Here is a 20,084-nt window from a genome sequence, read left to right as displayed (position 1 = left end):
AAAATGGCACGGGTGCGCAAAATGGCGTACCCGTACATCCCTTCATAATCCCAGGATAGCGTGCACGCGCACTCAGCCGTGCCATGGCAACGTGCCCCCGGGTCCCGCGGACTCAATGTCCGCCAGTGGCCCATGATTGCGGCTAGGAGAGGCAGAATGGGGAAAGGCATTTCCCTGTTCTGCCTAGTGACATGACAGGGATCTTCTGTTCCCTGTCATCGGGAACAGTGATCTCTGTCATGTCAGTGGTAGCCCATCCCCCCTACAGTTAGAACACGCTGATGGAACACATTTAACCCCTTGTTCGCCCCTAGTGTTTAACCCCTTCCCTTACAGTGGCATTTATACAGTAATCAGTGGCTATGTTTAGCTCTGATCGCTGTATAAATGTCAATGGTCCCAAAATAGTGTCAAAAGTGTCCGATCTGTCCACTGCAATGTTGCAGTCCTGATAAAAAATCACAGCTCACCGCCATTACTAATAAAAAAATATATATAATAGAAATGCCATAAATCTATCCCCTATTTTGTAGACACCATACATTTTGCGTGAACCAATCAATATACACTTATTACTTTATACCAGGGCTTTTTTTTCAGGGGGAACTTGGTGGAACTCAGTTCCAGCACCTCTGGCTCAGACCCTTTGGTGCCTGCTCACCACAATCACTTGTAAACACAGAAGTCTGGTTTCTGTGTTTACAAGTGACAGCTCTGCACTCTGTATTTAATGCAATCCTGGTATTTAATGCCCCCTTAAGACCCTTCTTCTGTTAACACCCACTATTTGATGTGATTTGGAGGGTGTGTATGGGGAGGGGTTTTGTGGGGCCGTGGTTAAGTTCCAGCACCTATTGTTTGAGAAAAAAAGCCCTGCTTTATACACTTATTACTTTTTTTACCAAAAATATGTAGAAGAATACATATCGGCCTAAACTGAGGAAGAAATTTGTTTTTTTACATATTTTTTGGGGGATATTTATTATAGCAAAAAGTAAAAAATATTGCGTTTTTTTCAAAATTGTTGCTCTTTTTTTGTTTATAGCGCAAAAAATAAAAACCGCAGAGGTGATCAAATACCACCAAAAGAAAGCTCTATTACAATGTTGCATGATCGCGCAATTGTCAGTTAAAGCGACGCAGTACCGAATCACAAACAATGCTCATTAAGGGGGGTAAGATAAGGGTTAGTTTTCAGGGATAGACTAAGAGAAAAAAATGTAATTAAACCTACATAAATTAAGAAAAACCTTATCTTTCTTCAGTCTCCATTTTTTTAACCTATTTCTTATCTTCTGGTTCCAGGGTGACAATGCCCTGTCAGTGGCTCCCTAAACAGAAGCAGAATTGTTACCCTGGAATCAGTGCTGGATTAAACTCAAATTGACTGCCTATTTGATAATCCTGCACTACCTAGAATGCATGCTCCCTGTGGACGCAATGTTGACATACCAATGCACAGCGTGCCAGCTTGTAGTCCACAGTGAACAAAAAGGCTCATGAGAAGTCCACATCATTGGAGAGATGTATAGCATTGCTTACGGTTCAGGTGCACAAAGCAGAAGTGACCAAGAGGTGTGAAGTGGATGAGCACATAAGCATTGGTTTCTAATGCCAAAGTAGGGTAAATATTGGTGAAAATTCATGCAAAATACTAGGGAGAATACCTAATATTTTTTTATGGTACTCATATAGCATGTTCAATTTAAGCAACACTTTACATACAGTATATGCTGTACATTCACATTAGTCCCTGCCCTCAAGGCGCTTACAAGCTAAGGCTCCTAACTCACATTCATACATACACATTGTTGGAACAATTTGGTTAGGATTAAATGAATCCTACCAGCATGTCTTTGGAGTGTGGGGGGAAACTCTCACGCAGGTACAGGATGAACATGTAAACTGTAGGCAGGTAGTGTCGTGGTGGGGATCAAAAACTGATTAACCTAGTGCTGCTAGATGGAAGTGCTAACCACTTAGCCACTGTGCTGCCCAGATCAAGAACTGAATGTTTGTGGGGGTAGTACTTTACAGGTTAGGGGGAAATAGGTGTTCAATTAAGAGATTACATCAACTTTAGGACTTGGGTAAGAAAGGATAAGTTTAAGGGATAGTCTCAGGGGTAGGTTAAGGTCAGGTTATGTAGAAGACTAAATGTGTTGATATTTTTTCCACTCTCATTTCCTTGTGCTGACCACTTCCAGCATCAGGTTTGCAATGCTGAAAGCTAATGAACATATTTCAGTATAGCATTAACTATGTTGTCCAAACACATCTAAATAAGCTTAAAATCAAGCAGTGTCTTATGAGATTCCAACAATTCATCAATAAGCACCGACACTCATATCTATCATACAAAGTAGTGATCTCTGTGGTAGTTTTTGTTTATTTTATTTAATCATTTATTTGATGCTGACAGTTGTTTCCACAGCACTTTTACAGAAAGCATCAAACCATTTACCATCCTCTTGAAGGAGCTTACAATCGTATGCCCTTTATGAAGAAAACAGTTGACCTACAAACCATTTGTGGGTAGAGATACAAACAAGAGAATACACAGGTTTCCTACATGTAGTATCCTTGATGGGAAATTGAGAGTCATTTCAGAATAGAAGTGTTGCAAGGCATAAGTGCTAAAAAGTATTGTGCAATGTTAACATGCTTTCATGATGTATAAAGAAAACTCTATCAATTCTTGTATACAGTACATGATTGGATGTATTCCATTATCCAATCTTGTGCAAGCAAAAATCCTGTTTTTTTGTTTTCCTTGCATGTGATTGGGTATTCTTTACAAAATGAATTTTCACCACTTTCCCTAAGCTAAGGGAAATTTCCTTTGCAAAGTAAACAGTCTATTTGCCTTTAGCAACTCAACCTCAATATGTGTGGTCAACACAGTGCATACACGTTACAAAGGTGCAATTCTACAATCCTATATTTTTATTTTTTTAAAGAAGAATCGTTCTGCAGTTATGCATTATAGTTTAAACAATGATCCTCTCTTCACTTGCCTGTATTTAAAGCCTAATTCAGCAATTGATTTACTATATTGCAGCCAGGTTGCATAAACAGTAAATCATGTTTTTTTTCTTCTTTTTTTAATAAACCAGTGTGCTGCGGGCTTTGTTAAAATTGTATGTTGGCAGTACATTGAAGAACAGTACAGTACACTGTGGATCTGGACCGCGACTTAACTCATAGTGAAACGCAGCACACCCCTGCACAGTACTCCAATCAATGTCTTTACACTCCTTGAACAGCTTTGTTATATGGGTGTGTCAAAATGATGAATTTTCATACTGCTGTGCTCTCTATTGAACAGGGGTATGTTAGTTGTACCAGTATGCTGGTACAGGTAATTTTAAATCTTCAGTACATTAAAAAATAAAACATAAAACACTGACACATTCTTTACTGCTAATACAGCCTGACTGCATTACATTCATTTTGAGCAAATTATTTAGTTGGGCTTTAATTTATTTAATAAAAAGGTACAAAGATTGCTCATATGCAGTATAGACACATACTTAAAAATAAAAAGTTAGATCACCTGAAAACTTGTATCTATCAACCCAAATGTTAAAGCAATTTTTTATAGTCATATTTTCAATTTTTTTATATCATCAGTTCCTTTGGATATGTTTTCTAGAGTTCCTGTGCTAATCTCTAAAATAGTGACAGCCCAAACTGTAAATTGGCAATAAATTTGTCCTTGGTGGAGGCACATTGGATCAGGAATTATTTATAAGAATCCGTACATCTGTCCTTTTAATTTAATTTAGTCCATTTTGGTGGTCTCCTATTTATAATTTCTGATAATTCAATAATCCAGTTCAGAGCTGGTTTATATCACATCATAAAGTGGCACTATTTATGTAATTTTAATTTCTGTCCATTAAACTCATTAGGATGTGTGCAATAAATATACTACTTGCACAGTGTTTTATGTGTTACGAGGGTTGTTGGTTGACCTCCTTGAATGCAAGCCATGCCCTGACTCAGTCGACCTGCACAATTCCCACTGCTGTTCTAGCAGCAAATAATATGCTGTCTTGAGCCTTATTATACATGATTTATGAAGGTAAAAATCAAGGGGGAGACATATAAAGCAAAATGCAATTTTTTTTTAAAATACCACACAAGGAAATTGTGAGAGCTCTGTGTACACAAGCAGTGAATTTTAGCATTCTGTCCAGAAAACAATACAATAACCTTTGTAATAAAAGAGCATACTATGATTTTAGACACATCAAATGTTTGTTATTTATCATCCAAGCACACAACGGCTTTTTAACAGACCCCATTTGGGGCACACAATTTTTAAATTATCCAGTCGTTTAGTAATAAGGATAGTGTTGGTGGCTGTTTAGCCATATCAATAAATTTTACCATCTTCATAGGACTGTACTGCATCTTATATCGTAAATCATATTGAATCCTTCCCATGAAACACATTTATAAAATAATAGCCATTCTTTGAAAACATTCATAGTAAAGAAAAAGTACCAGGAAACTGGTAAGATATATATAATGAATTTCAAATATTTTCAAAAGCAAATTAGTAGACAAATCCCATCTATATATTGTTTCTGATATGTTAGTCCAAGTTGAGTTGCAATGCTATAAAAAAAGGTAAACGTTAATTGCTTTTATACTGGCCCTCAGCTAATGATCCCATTTGCAATAAGCTACTAAGTAGATGTGTTGTAATTATTCAGTATTTATGCAGCAAAAGCTATTATCATAGCGAGACGTAAACAACGTAAGGATGGCGTTTTCACGCATTTGCCTTATTGTTTTGATTCTGGCTTCTCATCATTTCAAGTCTTCTTTTTTCCAGCCTTTCTGCCCATTCATTTCGGAGCCTACAAATGAATAATAATTAAATAATCTGTAATGAACCTGGGATTATAAATGTACAACAAGCATACATATATACTATGAGCCCCATGGATAAAATCTGCAAGAAATGAAAAAGGTAATGTTGCCCAAAGAAATTAATTCAATAGTAGAGGTGGTTTTATTAACTCAGATTATAAAATGAAATCAGTTTGGTAGTTGCTTTGGAATAGATTTGTACCTCCTTTTTTCCTGGCTTTTTAAGCATTCGGCCTCTAGAGTGTTTATTAAAGAGTAACTCAAGGCAAGTATTAAATAACATCATTGCATGCAACTATGAAAATATATTTTTACATATAGCATAAGTGCTAGAATATTTAGTGTTATAGGCTGGTGTCAACCCTTCCACAGCATCATAGTGTGAAAATGTGAGCAGAGGTTATGATTCATCACTGTGTTTCTGATCTTTTTTATCCAGTCATCAGGCTGTGAGCAGGTAGGGGACACCACTGTACAGTAATACTTAATTATCAGCAGTATATGAAACTAAAAATTGTATGGACAGAAATACAATTGCTTTGGTGAATACGACCGTGCTCATATGCGTATTTCAGCCTTGTATTTAGCGGTTTGTCTTGAGAGCAAGTGTCCAGTGTAGTGAAGTGATCTAATTCTCAGATTGCTAATACGTACAGTAGGATAAAGCTCTATAGCATGGACACTTCATAACCACAGTTTTTTTATCTATAGACTTTCCTTTTCCCCAAAAGTTACCTTCAGTGAAAAATGTGAGAACATTTTATTAGATCCAAAAACAGTAAGCAGCATAATAATAACTTTTCCTGAAAATGTCAAGCTCAGCCCTGGCCCTTCTACTTCCTGAGAATCCTTGAGGCTGGGTTTACACTATTGCTAATTGGATGCAGGTTTCCTCGCATCAAATTTGCATGTCAGGAGATTATGACCGGCTCTCTATGGAGCCAGTTCTCACATCTCCGGAGCGTCTCCAGTGCGAATTGGACAGGTGTCCTGTGTGTCCAAATTCAGCCAAAAATTCAGACAGAGATCGCACCTGAAACGGTGACAGGAACGCACCAGACCCTAGCTGTGAGCTGCTCCATGCTGCAGTGTGAACCCAGCCTCAAGGTTGATACTTGGGAGGTGGTGGGGGTTAAGGCCAATAGAGAGAATTGCATAGGATTTCCCATCCTATATTTCTGGATCTACTGATTAGTTTGACATTCAGGTTTCACTGCATGTAATCCTGGTTTAGTGCCAAATTTCCTGATCCTGTAGGTACACAAATCCTCCCTTTTACACAGAGCATATTTTCAAATTATACTGGCTCTAACCTGGCTAAGTACACTATATTACCAAAAGTATTGGGAAGGCCTGGCTCGCAGTCTGCACTCTAATCCCAAAGGTGTTTTATCAGGTTGAGGTCAGGACTATGTGCAGGCCAGTCACATTCCTCCACCCCAAACTCACTCATCCACGTCTTTATGAACCTTGCTTCGTGCACTGGTGCGCAGTCATGTTGGAACAGGAAGGGGCCATCCCCAAGCTGTTCCCACAAAGTTAGGAGCATAAAATTGTCCAAAATGACTTGGTATGCTGACACCTTAAGAGTTCCCTTCATTGAAACTAAGAGGCCAAGCCCAACCCCTGAAAAACAACCCCACACCATAACCCCCCTCCACCAAATGATTTGGACCAGTGCGCAAAGCAAGGTCCCTAAGACATGGATGAGCAAGTTTGGGGTGGAGGAACTTGACTGGCCTGCACAGAGTCCTGACCTCTACCCAATAGAACACCTTTGGGACAAATTAGAGTGGAAACCACGAGCCAGGCCTTCTCATCCAACATCAGTGCCTGACCTCCTGAATGTGCTTCTGGAAGAATGGTCAAGCATTCCCATAGACACACTCCTAAACCTTGTGAACAGCCTTCCCAGAAGAGTTGAAGCTGTTATAGCTGCAAAGGGTCGGCCAACTCAATATTGTACCCTACGGACTAAGACTTGGATGCCATTAAAGTTAATGTGCTTGTTAAGGCAGGTGTCCCTATACTTTTTATAATATAGTGTATATTATATATTTAAACAAGCTTATATGAGGTGACTGTATTTTTGCTTATGATGGGAAAAAAGTGTGTGGTGCAGCTATACCTTGACTTATGCAGTTTTTCATCATATGATCATTTTGTTTTTTAAGATTTGTGATGGGTTTATTTATTTCATCGCAAATTGCCCAGTAGTGAAACGTTTTGTTTTTCTGTTAACCACTTCAGCCCCGGAAGATTAGGCTGCTCAATGACCAGAGCACTTTTTACAATTTGGCACTGCACTGCTTTAACCGCTTGCTGACCAGCCGCCGTCAGTATACTGCGGCAGGTCGGCACGGTCCAGCGAACCATCGTAGCTATACATCGGCTCGCGGGATCGGGATAGCAGGAGCGCGCACGCCTGCTGCACTGCAGGGGTGACGATGCTCGTGGTCGACGGTCGCGATGACCGTCGGCCATGAGCGATCGTGAGCAGGAGATACAGAACAGGGACGAGTGTGTGTAAACACACACTTCCCTGTTCTGACAGGAGTGACAGATCGTGTGTTCCTATTAGCTAGGAACCACGATACGTCACTTCATCTCGTCAGTCCCCTCCCCCTTCATTTAGAATCACCTCCCAGAGAACACAGTTAACCCCTTGATTGCCCCCCAGTGTTAACCCCTTCACTGCCAGTGACATTTATACAGTAATCAATGCAATTTTATAGCAGTAATCACTGTATAAATGCCAACGGTCCCAAAAATGTGTCATAATTGTCTGATGTGTCAGCCATAATGTCGCAGTCATGATAAAAATCACAGATCGCCGCCATTACTAGTAAAAAAAAAAAAATAATAATAAAAGTGCTATAAATCTATCCCCTATTTTGTAGACACTATAACTTTTGTGCAAACCAATCAATATACGGTTATTGCAATTTTTTTTATTTACCAAAAATATGTAGAAGAATACATATCGGCCTAAACTGAGAAAAAATGTGCTTTTTTTAAAAAAAAATGGGGATATTTATTATAGCAAAAAGTGTTATAGCGCAAAAAATAAAAACCACAGAGGCGATCAAATACCACCAAAAGAAAGCTCTACTTGTGGGAAAAAAGTACATCAATTTTGTTTGGGTGCAGCGTCGCATGACCGCGCAATTGTCAGTTAAAGCGACGCAGTGCCGAATCGCAAAAAATGGCCCGGTCATTCTGCAGCTAAATCTTCCGGGGCTGAAGTGGTTAACTGGTAATTGCACGGTCATGCAATGTAGTACCCAAACAAAATTTGCGTCCTTTTTTTCCCACAAATAGAGCTTTCTTTTGATGGTATTTGATTGCCTCTGTGATTTTTATTTTTTGTGATCTAAATGGAAAGATCGAAAATTTTGAAAAAAAAATGATATTTTCGACTTTTTGTTATAAGAAAAATCCAATAAACTCAATTTTAGTCATACATTTAGGCCAAAATGTATTTAGCCACATGTCTTTGGTAAAAAAATGTACAGGCAGTACAATCTCCCCCCCCAATGACCCAATTATGGAAAGTAGACACCCCAAAGAAATTGCTGAGAGGCATGTTGAGGTGAGCCCATTTAATATTTTATTTTTTTGTCACAAGTGATTGAAAAATGACAAAAAAAAAATTACACAAAGTTGTCCCAAAAAGATATATTGCTCACACATGCCATGGTTATATGTGGAATTACACCCCAAAATACATTCTGTTGCTTCTCCTGAGTATGGACATACCACATATGTGAGACTTTTTAGGAACCTAGCCACATACAGGACCCTGGAAACCAATCACCACCTTCAGTATTTCTAAGGGCGTAAATTTTTTATTTAACTCCTCACTACCTATCACAGTTTCGAAGGCCATAAGATGCCAAGATAGCACTAACCCCCCCTAAATGACCCAATTTTGGAAAGTAGAAACCCCAAGCTATTTGGGGGGACAGGGGTGCTTTTTTTTTTTAATTATTTATTTTACTTTCTTATTTTATTTTTAAACCGTTCCTTTCATTTTTTAAAAATCTTTTTTATAGTTATCTCAGGGAATGTAAATATCCCCTATATTAGCAATAGTTAGTGACAGGTACTCTTTTTTTGAGGTCTATTAGACCCTAGATCTCTCTTCCACCCTCAAAGCATCTGAGCACACCAAGATCGGTGTAATAAAATGCTTTCCCAATTTCCCAATGGCGCTGTTTATATCTGGCAAAACCTGTCATGAAATGCTCTTAGCTTCCGGTGCCTTAGGCCATAGAGATGAATGGAGCCATTCTGGTCTCTGATCAGCTCTATGGTCAGCTGGCGGGACCACCGGCTGCATTTTCGGGTTCCCTGTTGGGACAGGAAAGCCCGAAAAAACCATGGAAGACGGTGGTGAAGGGGGACGTTCCCTCCCACTGCTTGTAAAAGCAGTCTGGAGGCTAATTAGCCACTAGGATTGCTTTTACATGAAAGCCGACCGCTGGCTGAGAAGAATGATACCAAGATGATACCTAAACTTGCAGGCATCATTCTGGTATAACCACTACCAGTACGTCGCTGGTCCTTGTTGGGCATATATTGTAATGTTCTTTTTTTCATGCAGTCTGTGGGCTGAAAGAGATTGATCGGTGGGTATGCCCACCATTAAAATACCGCCGTTCATCTGTCCCACTGCTAATGATGGGCATACATGCACCATTTTTTTTTTTAACTGTGGTGGTGAAATCACCTCCTACAGCACTGGAGCCGCTGATTTACGTATCGTAGGAGCAAAGGCTATTGCTGTCAACATAAATAAATCAGTGCTGCAGCTGAATGGCGTACCTGCTAAGCAAAAGATGGTTAACAATAAAACAAAGTAACATTACAGTATAACAGTAAGACATACCATACCTGCAAAGCAAATACAATAAAACATTGTAAAAATAAAAAATATTTTAATGCAATCTGTGCCTAAAAAATATATGCCGAAACATGGGGGCAATCCGACCCTAATGTTAGGAGCAAATCACTCCTCCACCCCTGCCCCCATGCTTTGGCATATATGCTCTTTTTTTTTAACTATGGTGGTGAAATCGCCTCCTACAGTTCTGGAGTCACGGCTTTACATATCGTGGGAGCAAACGCTGTTGCTGTCAGAATAAATAAACCCGTGCTGCAGCTGAATGGCGTACCTGCTAAGCAAATGATGGTTAACAATAAAAACAAAGTAACATTACAGTATAACAGTAAGACATACCATACCTGCAAAGCAAATACAATAAAACATAGTAAAAATAAAACATTACAGTTCTAAAATACAGTAACAACAGAGAGAGAACAATAGATATAGAACAATAGTGAGCAAACAATAGAGCAGACAGACAGTAGAGAGCGAACATAAGAGAGAGAACAATAGAGAGAGAGAAGAAAAATAAAACCACAACTATTTTTGGCTTTTTTATTTTATATATTTTTTGTGTTTTTGTGTTTGTTTTTTTGCACTTTTATAAAAACTGTAAACTGTGAACATTCCAGATTAGGGTCTCTCAATGTTATGGCCATCTCATCTTTCGAGACCCTGTGTTACTGTGCCCTAGGACTGTGCAGTGCTGTACCCTATGCTAATACTCCACTAGTGTGTGGTAGCATTTGAAACAGTCACCGATGCAGAGACCAAGTTGGTCAGGACAGGAGGGACAATAAAAGCGGTTGCCATGCCTAAATCCACATTTTCTGAAGACACAACATCTTCTTTGGGGTGTTCTTTGGGCAGGGGTACAAGGGAGGACATACGGAAAATGCCTGTCATGCAGCCGGCTCACTGCATTTGTGTTGGGAATGTGGGGCATAGCCCCGTCTTGAAACAGAAGGGCTGTGATATCTGGAATTTTAGGAAGGATCCAGTTCATCCTGAAGCTTTGTATAGCACAAAAGCATTCAACAGAGCCAATTGAAATAAGTATACAGACACTTTTTTGTACCAGAGTCTGGCCTTACGGGCAATTAGGTACGGCACCAACAACTGCTCGTTGACGTCCACCCCTCCCATGTTAAGGTTGTATTCGTGGACACAGAGGGGTTTCTCCACAACACCAGTCGCCATAGGAATTTGGACTGTTATATCTGCGTGAAGGGTGGACAGAACTAAAACATTCCGTGAATCCCTCCACTTCACTGCTACAAATTAAAGCCGTTGGGGGAAGCCCGGTGATTAGATTGCATGGTGCCACATGTGCCAATTCCACAATCAAAAATAATAGTAATAATTGTCCACGTACAAGTGGTACCCCTTTCCAAATAAGGGTGACACCAAGTCCCACACAATCTTACCAGAGCTCCCTATGTAGTCTGGGCAGTTCTCCAGGTCTACGTGACTATCTTATCCCGTAAACCATAAAACTATATGTATACCCCTGTCACAGAGCTTATACATCTTGACCCCATATCTGGTACACTTGCTGAGAAGATACTGTTTGATAGACAAGCGGCCAGAAAACTTAATGAGGAGGGATAGGCCCAGGAAGGTCTTAAATTTGGAAACCGTAACTGGTTTCCAATCTCTGGCAAGGGTCAACTGGGGATTAACGGCGATGAATTGACCAGCATACAAATTGTTTGGTTCACAATAGATCTATAGAGATCTTGCGTGAAAAACAGTGAATAAAAATCAAGTGACGTAAAATCAACTGTTTCCACCTGAATTCCGGGTTGGCCAGTGAATGGGGGAAGTACGGTTGCTGCAGAAGTGGTGGGCTCCCAGTTTGGATTGGCAGCAGGAAGGGCACTATGGGCTTGACGGGCCTGTGTTTGTCTTCTTCTTGGTGGCTGCGGGACACTACTCGTGCTAGTCACTTCACCAGCTTGAACTGCACTTTTGGGACTTGCCACATCACCAAGTGTTACTGCAGTGCTGGATGTACGACCAGGATGTACTAGGCCGCTGGTGGTTGCCAGTTCACCAGAAGGATGAGCGGCACTAGTACTGGCTCTCTGCTTCATACGAGAGACCTGCAGTTCTTGCACCTCAACAACAGCAGAAAAATGGGGTCAGGTACGCGTGACCTTGGCGGGGACCACTACTCTATAGCTCTCTAGCTATCTGTCAGGGTGCCGCTGCTGTCAGGGTGCCGCTGAATCTGACAGATGGGTGACTTTCTCTTCACTATCTTTCATGCTCAGGAATGTGTAAGGCCTCTTCACTACTGTACCTTCGATTTGACATTTTGGTCTCTATACTTTTGGTCACCTTAAAAGTCCCTGGGGAAAACCTTTCCCCTCCCCCTCCTTCTTTAGGCCAAACAGCCTTTATTTTCTGTTCATTATTTAATCATGGGATGTGGTGCTTTCAGCTGACTATCTCTGTCCTTCCTATATCTTATCTCTATATTTACTGGTACAGTAGTGAGACTCACAGGAAAAAGAGCTCCTAACTGTCAGCGACTGCTTCAAATGCTACAGAGAAAACTGTTAGCGTTTGCAGGGATCAGGCTGACTCGGCGAATGCTGCAGCTATGTGTTTAGTGTTTTTGTAAGTGACAATGATTGATTGATACTGTACTTGGGTTTGCTGGGCTGGGCGGAGGGGCTAAACGCAGGTGCTAGCAGGTATCTGGACTGATCCCGCTAACACTTTGTTTTTGGGAACCCTAAACTGCTGGGGACGCTAGTATAGATCTGATTAGATCAGATATAGATCTATTCAGACACTATACTACTAAGGGAGGTATATGGTGCGTGCATGGGTGTTAATGCTACTGGCACTAATCTGACACTGCCTGGGGTGATGCAGACCCTATCTGGCACTAAAACCTAACTGATATTACCCATTGGGTGGTCAGGGGGTTAAACCTTTACTTGGGTAATATGCGGCCGGTGCCCTGATGCTATAAAAAAATAACTAGCGTCACCCATAACACTAATACATTGATCACTGGTTACAGGGAGTGATCAAGGGGTTAAATTTATTAGGGGGGTTAGGGGGGTCCCTAGACCTATCTGGGCCTACCACTAAGTACCCTAACACTGATTTTTGTCACTAATGACACCAGTACAGTGATCAAAAAAAATATGACCACTGCACTGAGTGATACAGTGACAGGGGGTGAAGGGGTTAACTGGGGGGGTGATCGGGGGGTGATTGGGAGGTGACAAGTGTACCTACATGTACTGGTGTCAGTGCACTTACTCTGAGATGTCTTACACAGTCAGGGGAAGGATTTAATTCCGCAAAGGACCGATCACCAGGTCCAGGTCAGAAATCATTGGCCTGGGCCTGGAGACTGATCGGTTCTGAAGTGATCAGTCGTATAGCTACGTCGCGCCCGACGTATAGCTATGACGCTTCGTCCAGCCGGGCCAACCTGTCGCATCCTGGTCTGGAACTGGTTAAATTACTCCCTATGTAATGCTGTTTTGCTGACTTTCGTAGACTGTCATATATCATTGGTAACTTTTTTGTAGGACCACCCTTTTAGGCAGCAATAGGGATGGGTGAAGTTTGGCAAACCCAGTGGGAAGTCCACAAACCTTAAACATAGTGCCAAACCGTATTGAGGATCTGAATCTTGCTTTTTTTTAAATCTTGTCTTTTTCAATGTCCAGTTACCTGTGTCCTTTTTAAGCTATTGTTAAAACACATACAGGTAGCTGGACACTGCAATGTGGGACATGTGTAGACCACTGCAAAAAAATAAAAAAAAAAACACTGTTTAGTGTTACTAATTCAGGTTTTGCCTCCTGTTCTCCCCTGCTCTGGAACATCCCTTACCAAAAAAATCTCCTCCCCACGCCTCTCCAGACAATCCTGACAATTTCGTCAGGTCACTCGCAAGTTTGCCCTGTTTGACGCATGTCGTGTAGATCACCCAACAGAGCGTCAATACTCCCATTACTCCCACTTCTTTTGCACACACGCGCGGCTAAACTACTTTTTCATAAACACCCCCTCCTTGCGGGTACTTTTTAAAGTGGACATCCTGCCCATATTATGGTCAGACCATGCTCCGATCCTTTTGAAACTCTAACTAGAACCTTCCAAGGTCAAATGATGCCACTGGTGACTTAATTACTTTCTATTGAAGTCCTACTAACTCTGTCGCAAGTGACAGAGTTAGAAAACACTTTAAAACTATACTTTGTAGAGAATAGTGTCCCAGAGATTTCAGTGGGAACTCTCTGGGAGGCACACAAGTCAACAATATGAGGACAGTGTATAGCGGTCTCAACGGCCTGGAACAAAAACATCAGACAACTGAGACAGCAGACAGAGAAATTATACGCCTCTGGGCAGTTATCAAAAGTATAGATATAGGCAAGGTTAAAAAAGCCCTTCAGAGACTACGTCAACTATATTATGATAAAGGCAACAAAGCCCACACTTTATTAGCGTGCAAACTCCAGAAACATAAACATACCTCGGCCCCTCAGGCCCTACGGGACTCAGCTGGGACCCTTCACTTTCACCCCAATCGCATTGCCCAATTATTTTGAGATTATTTCTCGGACCTCTACAACAACCCCTCCATACAGCACTAACTAACCCAAGCAAGTTTCACTGACCAAGTGCAAACTTACCTCGCAACCAGGGGGTGTGCCACGTTACCAGCAGAGGCCCTACAGTCCCTCAACTCTCTGATCACTGATAAGGAGATTTCAGAGACTTTGAAGCTCCTCCCAAATAACAAGGCCCCCAGGCCCTGCTGGCCTTCTATATGAATATTATAAAACCTTTCTGGCCAGCCTACTTCCACATATGACTTGTTCATTTAATGGATTCATGGGCAAGGACGAAATTCCACGGGACATGCAGACTTCACACCTCACACTCATTCCCAAACCTGATAAAGACCACACATCAAGTGGGAATTATAGATCCATAGCTTTATTGAACTCAGATCTGAAATTTTTTATGAAATTACTATCCCTCCGAGTAAATGAGGTCCTAGCCTCCCTGATCCATAAGGACCAGGTGGGCTTTGTCCCAGGGTGCCAGGCAGGAGACAACACCAGAAGAGTCATCAATCTAATAGACATCATTAATAGGCAAAAAGATGAAGCACTGCTACTCAGCTTAGACACTGAGAAAGCCTTTACTAGGCTTAGTTGGCCTTTTATGTTCTCCACCCTTGAATATCTGGGCTTTTGGGGGCTGTTCCTCAGGGCGATTAGACACCTATACGCAACTCCATCTGCCTCTATCAAAACACCTTTTGTGGCATCTACTTCCTTTCCCATTTCAAATGGAACTAGGCAAGTTTGTCTGCTCTCCCCATTGCTTTTCGCCCTGTGTATCGAACCCAGCCCAGATCAGACAGAACCCTAACATCAGCGATATAACGGTTAGCGATCATGAATTTAAAATCTCACTGTTTGCGTATGACGTACTCCTGACCCTGACACGACTGCACATGACCCTCCCTAATCTCCATAAACTCCTGGAGGAATATGGGTCCCTATTAGGATACTCTGCTAAATCAGAAGCCCTCTCAATCAATTTACCTCCCTCGGAAGTGCACCTCCTTTCGGATAACTTTTCATACACGTGGAAATCCCATGCCATTAAATATCTGGTGTACCTCATACTGCAGACCCATATGCGCATCTATACGGTCCCCTCTGTCTAAATGGAGACATTAGCCAATATCTTGGTTTAGACGCATTGCCTCGGTTAAAATGACTATAGTGCCCAAACTCATGTACTGCTTTCTGACTCTCCCAGTGCCTATCCCATCTGCTCAGCTCAGAAAACTCCAGACTGACCTCCTAAATTTCACATGGAATTATAAACAACACCGAATAGCTCACTCTATAATGTTTGCCTCCCCGAAATGATGGGGGTTTTTGGCCTTTCCACACCTCCACCATTACTACTATGCTGCCCAACTGGGAGCTATAGCATCCTGGGTTATCCTTCCGGCCTATAACCACTGGACCCAAATAGACAAATTTTGGCTAGCTCCCATCCACCCGAACAACCTATTCTGGAACTCCAATGCCGATGTTCCCCCCACCTCCCTATTACACACTATGAACTTGCTAAGAACCATTTGGAGACAACTAAACTCCAAAATCCCTCTACAATCTGAGGCCTCCTTAGTTACGGCTTTCCTCTACAACCCTAAACTACCCGACAGCTTAACTTTCCAGATGATATCTCCATGGTTGCAGAAGAACCTCTTTCATTATGGACACTTGGTGAATCCGGTGTCTAGGGTCTTATTTGACGAACTCAGAACTAAGCTCAAGCTCCCCCCGCAGTGCCTTCCTTGGTTACCTCTAAATTCAGCACCACGCAATTACAATCACCCCAACCCTTCAATTCTCTAAGCCATCCCCATTCGAATGCTTAATTCTATCAGGCCCCACACAGAAAGGGCTGACTTCAGACATATATAAACTCTTAAACTCCTATGATATAGTCTCTCAGGGGAAACATAGATACATGCACAGATGGGAGGAACATCTCGGAGAGGAATTATCCCTTGAACAATGGTCCACTATATGGTCTTGGGTGGCCAAAAGCTCTATGTGCACGCTCTATAAAGAGAACACATACAAGGTGCTCTTCTACTGGTACCTAACACCATCTCGCCTACAGGCTATATATCCATCGGCCTCGGATCGCTGCTGGAGATGTCTATTAGAGTTGCCCAGACCTCCAGCCTTACTGGCGCTCAGTCCAGGGACTGCTCAATTGGCTGTTTCAGGTGGATATCCCTCTCTCTCTCAAATTTTTTTTTATTTGGCCTTCTCCCCCAAATTACCCAGTTTAGCCAAAAAATTGGCCACACATATATTGATGGCGGCTAGATATCTAGTGGCCCTTCAATGGAAACCACGAAACCCCCTGACATTATCTGATCTTTATGCCAGAATCAAGGACGTGGAGGCTATGGAGTCCATGTCAGCTAGACTAATTGACCGGGTGGACCGACACACGACAACATGGTATCCTTGGCATCAACGGATGGCTCCCCCTTGCTTCCATGAGACCCCCTCCTGCTCTGTATACCGTAAGCACTCGGAGCCCAGGAGAGACAAGCCCAACTGATTGGAGCTTTTCTGTATCTCTTCCCTTCTCTTTTCCTTCCTTCACTCCCCCTCTCTTTTTTTCCTGGAAAAGCAGGCCACGCAATTATAAATGACAGAACATGCTAGTGGAAGGTCTGACAGAGAAGCTCTCACTGCTATTTCTCCAGCATTGTGTCCTTCTGTTTTATAGAGCTGTAACCTAGCTAACTCTGCCATTAGACTTTGTATCAATCCTGATGTATCAAGAACGCCTATGCCCTCTTCAGAGTTGTTTGTTATTACCACCTGTCTCTCTTTCCTCCTTCAACTGTGTTTTATACCTTTGTATTGAAAATGCTAAAATCTAATAAAAATTGTCAATTAAAAAAAAATATATATATATGAGGTTTTTGTTAAGCTACATCCTGTGAATAAGAGCCATGTTTTGCCAAGAATACATTGTTTAAAGTATAGGACATTTGCTTAAAGGAGAAGTATGGGCAAAGCTTATATGGCCATACTTCTCCTATTGATCACAGGAGTGCAGTTTGTTCTATGTTCTATTTTTAGCTGACATTACAGAGTCGGTCCATGCTCTGAAAAGATCTTGACGATATGGTCGATATCCACCCAGAATCCGCTGAGAGCCAGAGCCAGCACCTCCCGCCCCCTCCACAGCCCAGCACTCCAGTGAGCGCTGGAGAAGAGAGCAGTGAGCTTCTGAATGATGTAAAAGGCCAAAACTATGTTGGTAAAGAAAAAGGCTCTGGCTCTTAACACCACCTTATCTTTTTGTAAGAATATAAACAGTTCCTTTATTGACAAAGCTGCAGGCTAAGAAACACACCCTGCAGTGGTAATGGCAACAAGGAAAGCAATATTTTGAGTAAGACTGGAAAGGGGGATATCTCTGATGGATCAAAAGGCGGTCTTTGAAGTGCTGACAGAAACAAATTTATATCCCACAGATTCACAGGGGAAGCAGTATGAGCGACATCCTGTACAAACATTTCAGCCAAAGAATGGTAGGCTAGCACTCTCTAGTGTACCAATGTGGACTACAATTGCAAAGCATGGCGATTCTCAGTAATTTCTATGTACTGTATTGTTCCTCTAGTGCCCAGCGTCACTAACTGACATATCTGTGAGCCACACCAAAGGGAGTAGTTCCTAACTGCGCTATATGACTATTCACCCGGACTGCATATCCCAGAGATCTTTGCTACTATCAGAGAGAATGCTGGGAGGAGCTATAAAAGAAGCCAGAGACCTGCGCCATGCTCTCTTCCTCCTGGGCCTTATTGTGCCCATCATTGCCACCTCACCGTGCCAATCATTGCCGCCTCACCATGCCAATCAATGTAGCATCACTGTGCCCATCATTGCTGCATCACCGTGTCCATCATTGCAGCCTTATTGTGCCCATCATTGCCGCCTCACCATGCCCATAATTACAGCCTTACTATGCCCATTATTGCCGCCTCACCATGCCCATCATTGCAGCCTTACTGTGCCCCTCATTGCCGCCTCACCGTGCCAATCAATGTAGCCTCACTGTGCCCATCATTGCCACCTCACTGTGCCAATCATTGCCACCTTACCATGCCAATCAATGTAGCCCTACTGTGCCCATCTTTGCCGCCTTACCGTGCCAATCATTTCCGCCTCACTGTGCCAAGCAATGTAGCCTTAATGTGCCTATCATTGCTGTCTTACCTTGCCAATCATTGCCGCCTCACCAGTTAGTGCCAGTGGATAATGTACAGTCACAGTGCACATCTCACGCTGTGTCACGGAGCTCAGTGTGAAAGGTTTAGTCGCGCTGTGACATGTCCCGCCCTCTTCCTAGACCAGGTTGTGTGATAAACAGAACACTGCATCTATCACACGAGCTGGTCTAGGAGGAGGGCGGGACCTTTGTCACACTGAGCTCCGTGACACAGTGGGACTCTGCTTTGAGCTACGCTGCAGCCACAGCATAGCTCAAAGCGGCCCGAGGGCAGGCAGCCTACCGGGAAATGTCCCGGTATCCTAGTAGACCAGTCCGGCCCTGAGCAGAGCCGATCCGCCCTTGGGGCCCCCCCCACAGCGGCGGGGCCCTACGCAGCTTGCATAGTGAGCGTATAGGGCAGATCGGCTCTGCTGACCACCCATAAAAGAACAGAAGGTGTGGGGTGTTAAATCACTTGATTCAGGTGTCCTCCAGAGAGTTGCATAATAAAGGGGAAACTTTCATTACGCAGTTTTCTGGAGGACAGGGGCCATGAGTCAGCTTGTATCACAGATCAGCCCAATGTGTTAGGTGAAAAGTCACTGTTATAGGGTTCACAAATGATTTTTTTTTAATTGTTGTCCAGTAGAAAGCCATTGCATTTCAGAGACTAGACTGACAAACCAAGAACTACAGTATACTTTTCTGTATCCTCTTGACGCAATTTAATCTTCATTAATTCTTCAGCATTTTTTAAGTTCTGTAGTAGGGAGAACCTAAGACTCTCTGAAACGTGTTGGCTTTTTATTAAACAACTGGCTTGGTACTTCCTTCCCTACATTTTAGGCTCATCAGTGCCATCTGTTCATAAGCTAAAGGTCAAATGTGTTTGTCTGCACCAGAGGCAAACTGGGGCGGAGGGCAGGGGGCAATTGCCCCTCGGGCCTCTCTGATGCCCGTTAAAAAGGCTGCACCTTGGGGTGGGGATGTGGCTGGAATGTGAGAGGAGACAGTCACATGCCACCAGCGCTCTGCTTCTATACTAATCCTGCTAACATCCTGCTCAAGCCTGTTTGACTGTTTCCTTTCTATGGAACTGCTGTGTGTCTCCTCAAAGCCCCGGCTCCCAGCTGCGGCTCACCTGCATGTCTCCTGATAAGCAGAGAGCTGTCAGACCGCCAGTACACAAAGCCCAGAGCCAGAACTGACAGGTACCCCCCCGGAGGGACAGGAAAGCAAAGAGAGCTGGTTCTGCTCCTCCTCCTGTCCTCTCCTCCTTTGTCTGGCCCATTCACACTCCCCTGGCAGTGTTGTGCCTCAGAGAAAGGGATGTGTGGGCGTGAAGTTTGAAGCCCAGCAGCCAGAAGAGGAAAGGTGCAGTCTTCCCATCCATCTATCCATCCACTGTGAGTGAAGTCTCCCCCTCCCTCACTCCCTTCTCTCTCCCGCCTCCCAGTGAGTACTCACTCTAATGTAAGGGGATCTCTGTGGACTT

General features: G+C 42.7%; 1 protein-coding gene across 1 annotated transcript in view; it reads right to left on the bottom strand.

Moving 5' to 3' along the window:
• Positions 1 to 2,699: 2,699 nt before the first annotated feature.
• Positions 2,700 to 20,084, bottom strand: part of LOC141140021 (protein FAM240B-like) — a 136,063-nt gene continuing 118,678 nt past the window's right edge. Inside the window, exon 3 of the mRNA XM_073626787.1 lies at positions 2,700 to 4,871. Coding sequence (XP_073482888.1) covers positions 4,784 to 4,871 — 88 coding nt within the window. The 3' untranslated portion in view covers positions 2,700 to 4,783. The remainder of the gene's footprint in view (positions 4,872 to 20,084) is intronic.

This window comes from Aquarana catesbeiana, linkage group LG01, assembly GCF_042186555.1.
Source record: "Aquarana catesbeiana isolate 2022-GZ linkage group LG01, ASM4218655v1, whole genome shotgun sequence".
Taxonomy (NCBI): domain Eukaryota; kingdom Metazoa; phylum Chordata; class Amphibia; order Anura; family Ranidae; genus Aquarana; species Aquarana catesbeiana.
Note: the sequence above shows the minus strand (reverse complement) of the source record. Positions and strands in the feature narration are given on the sequence as shown.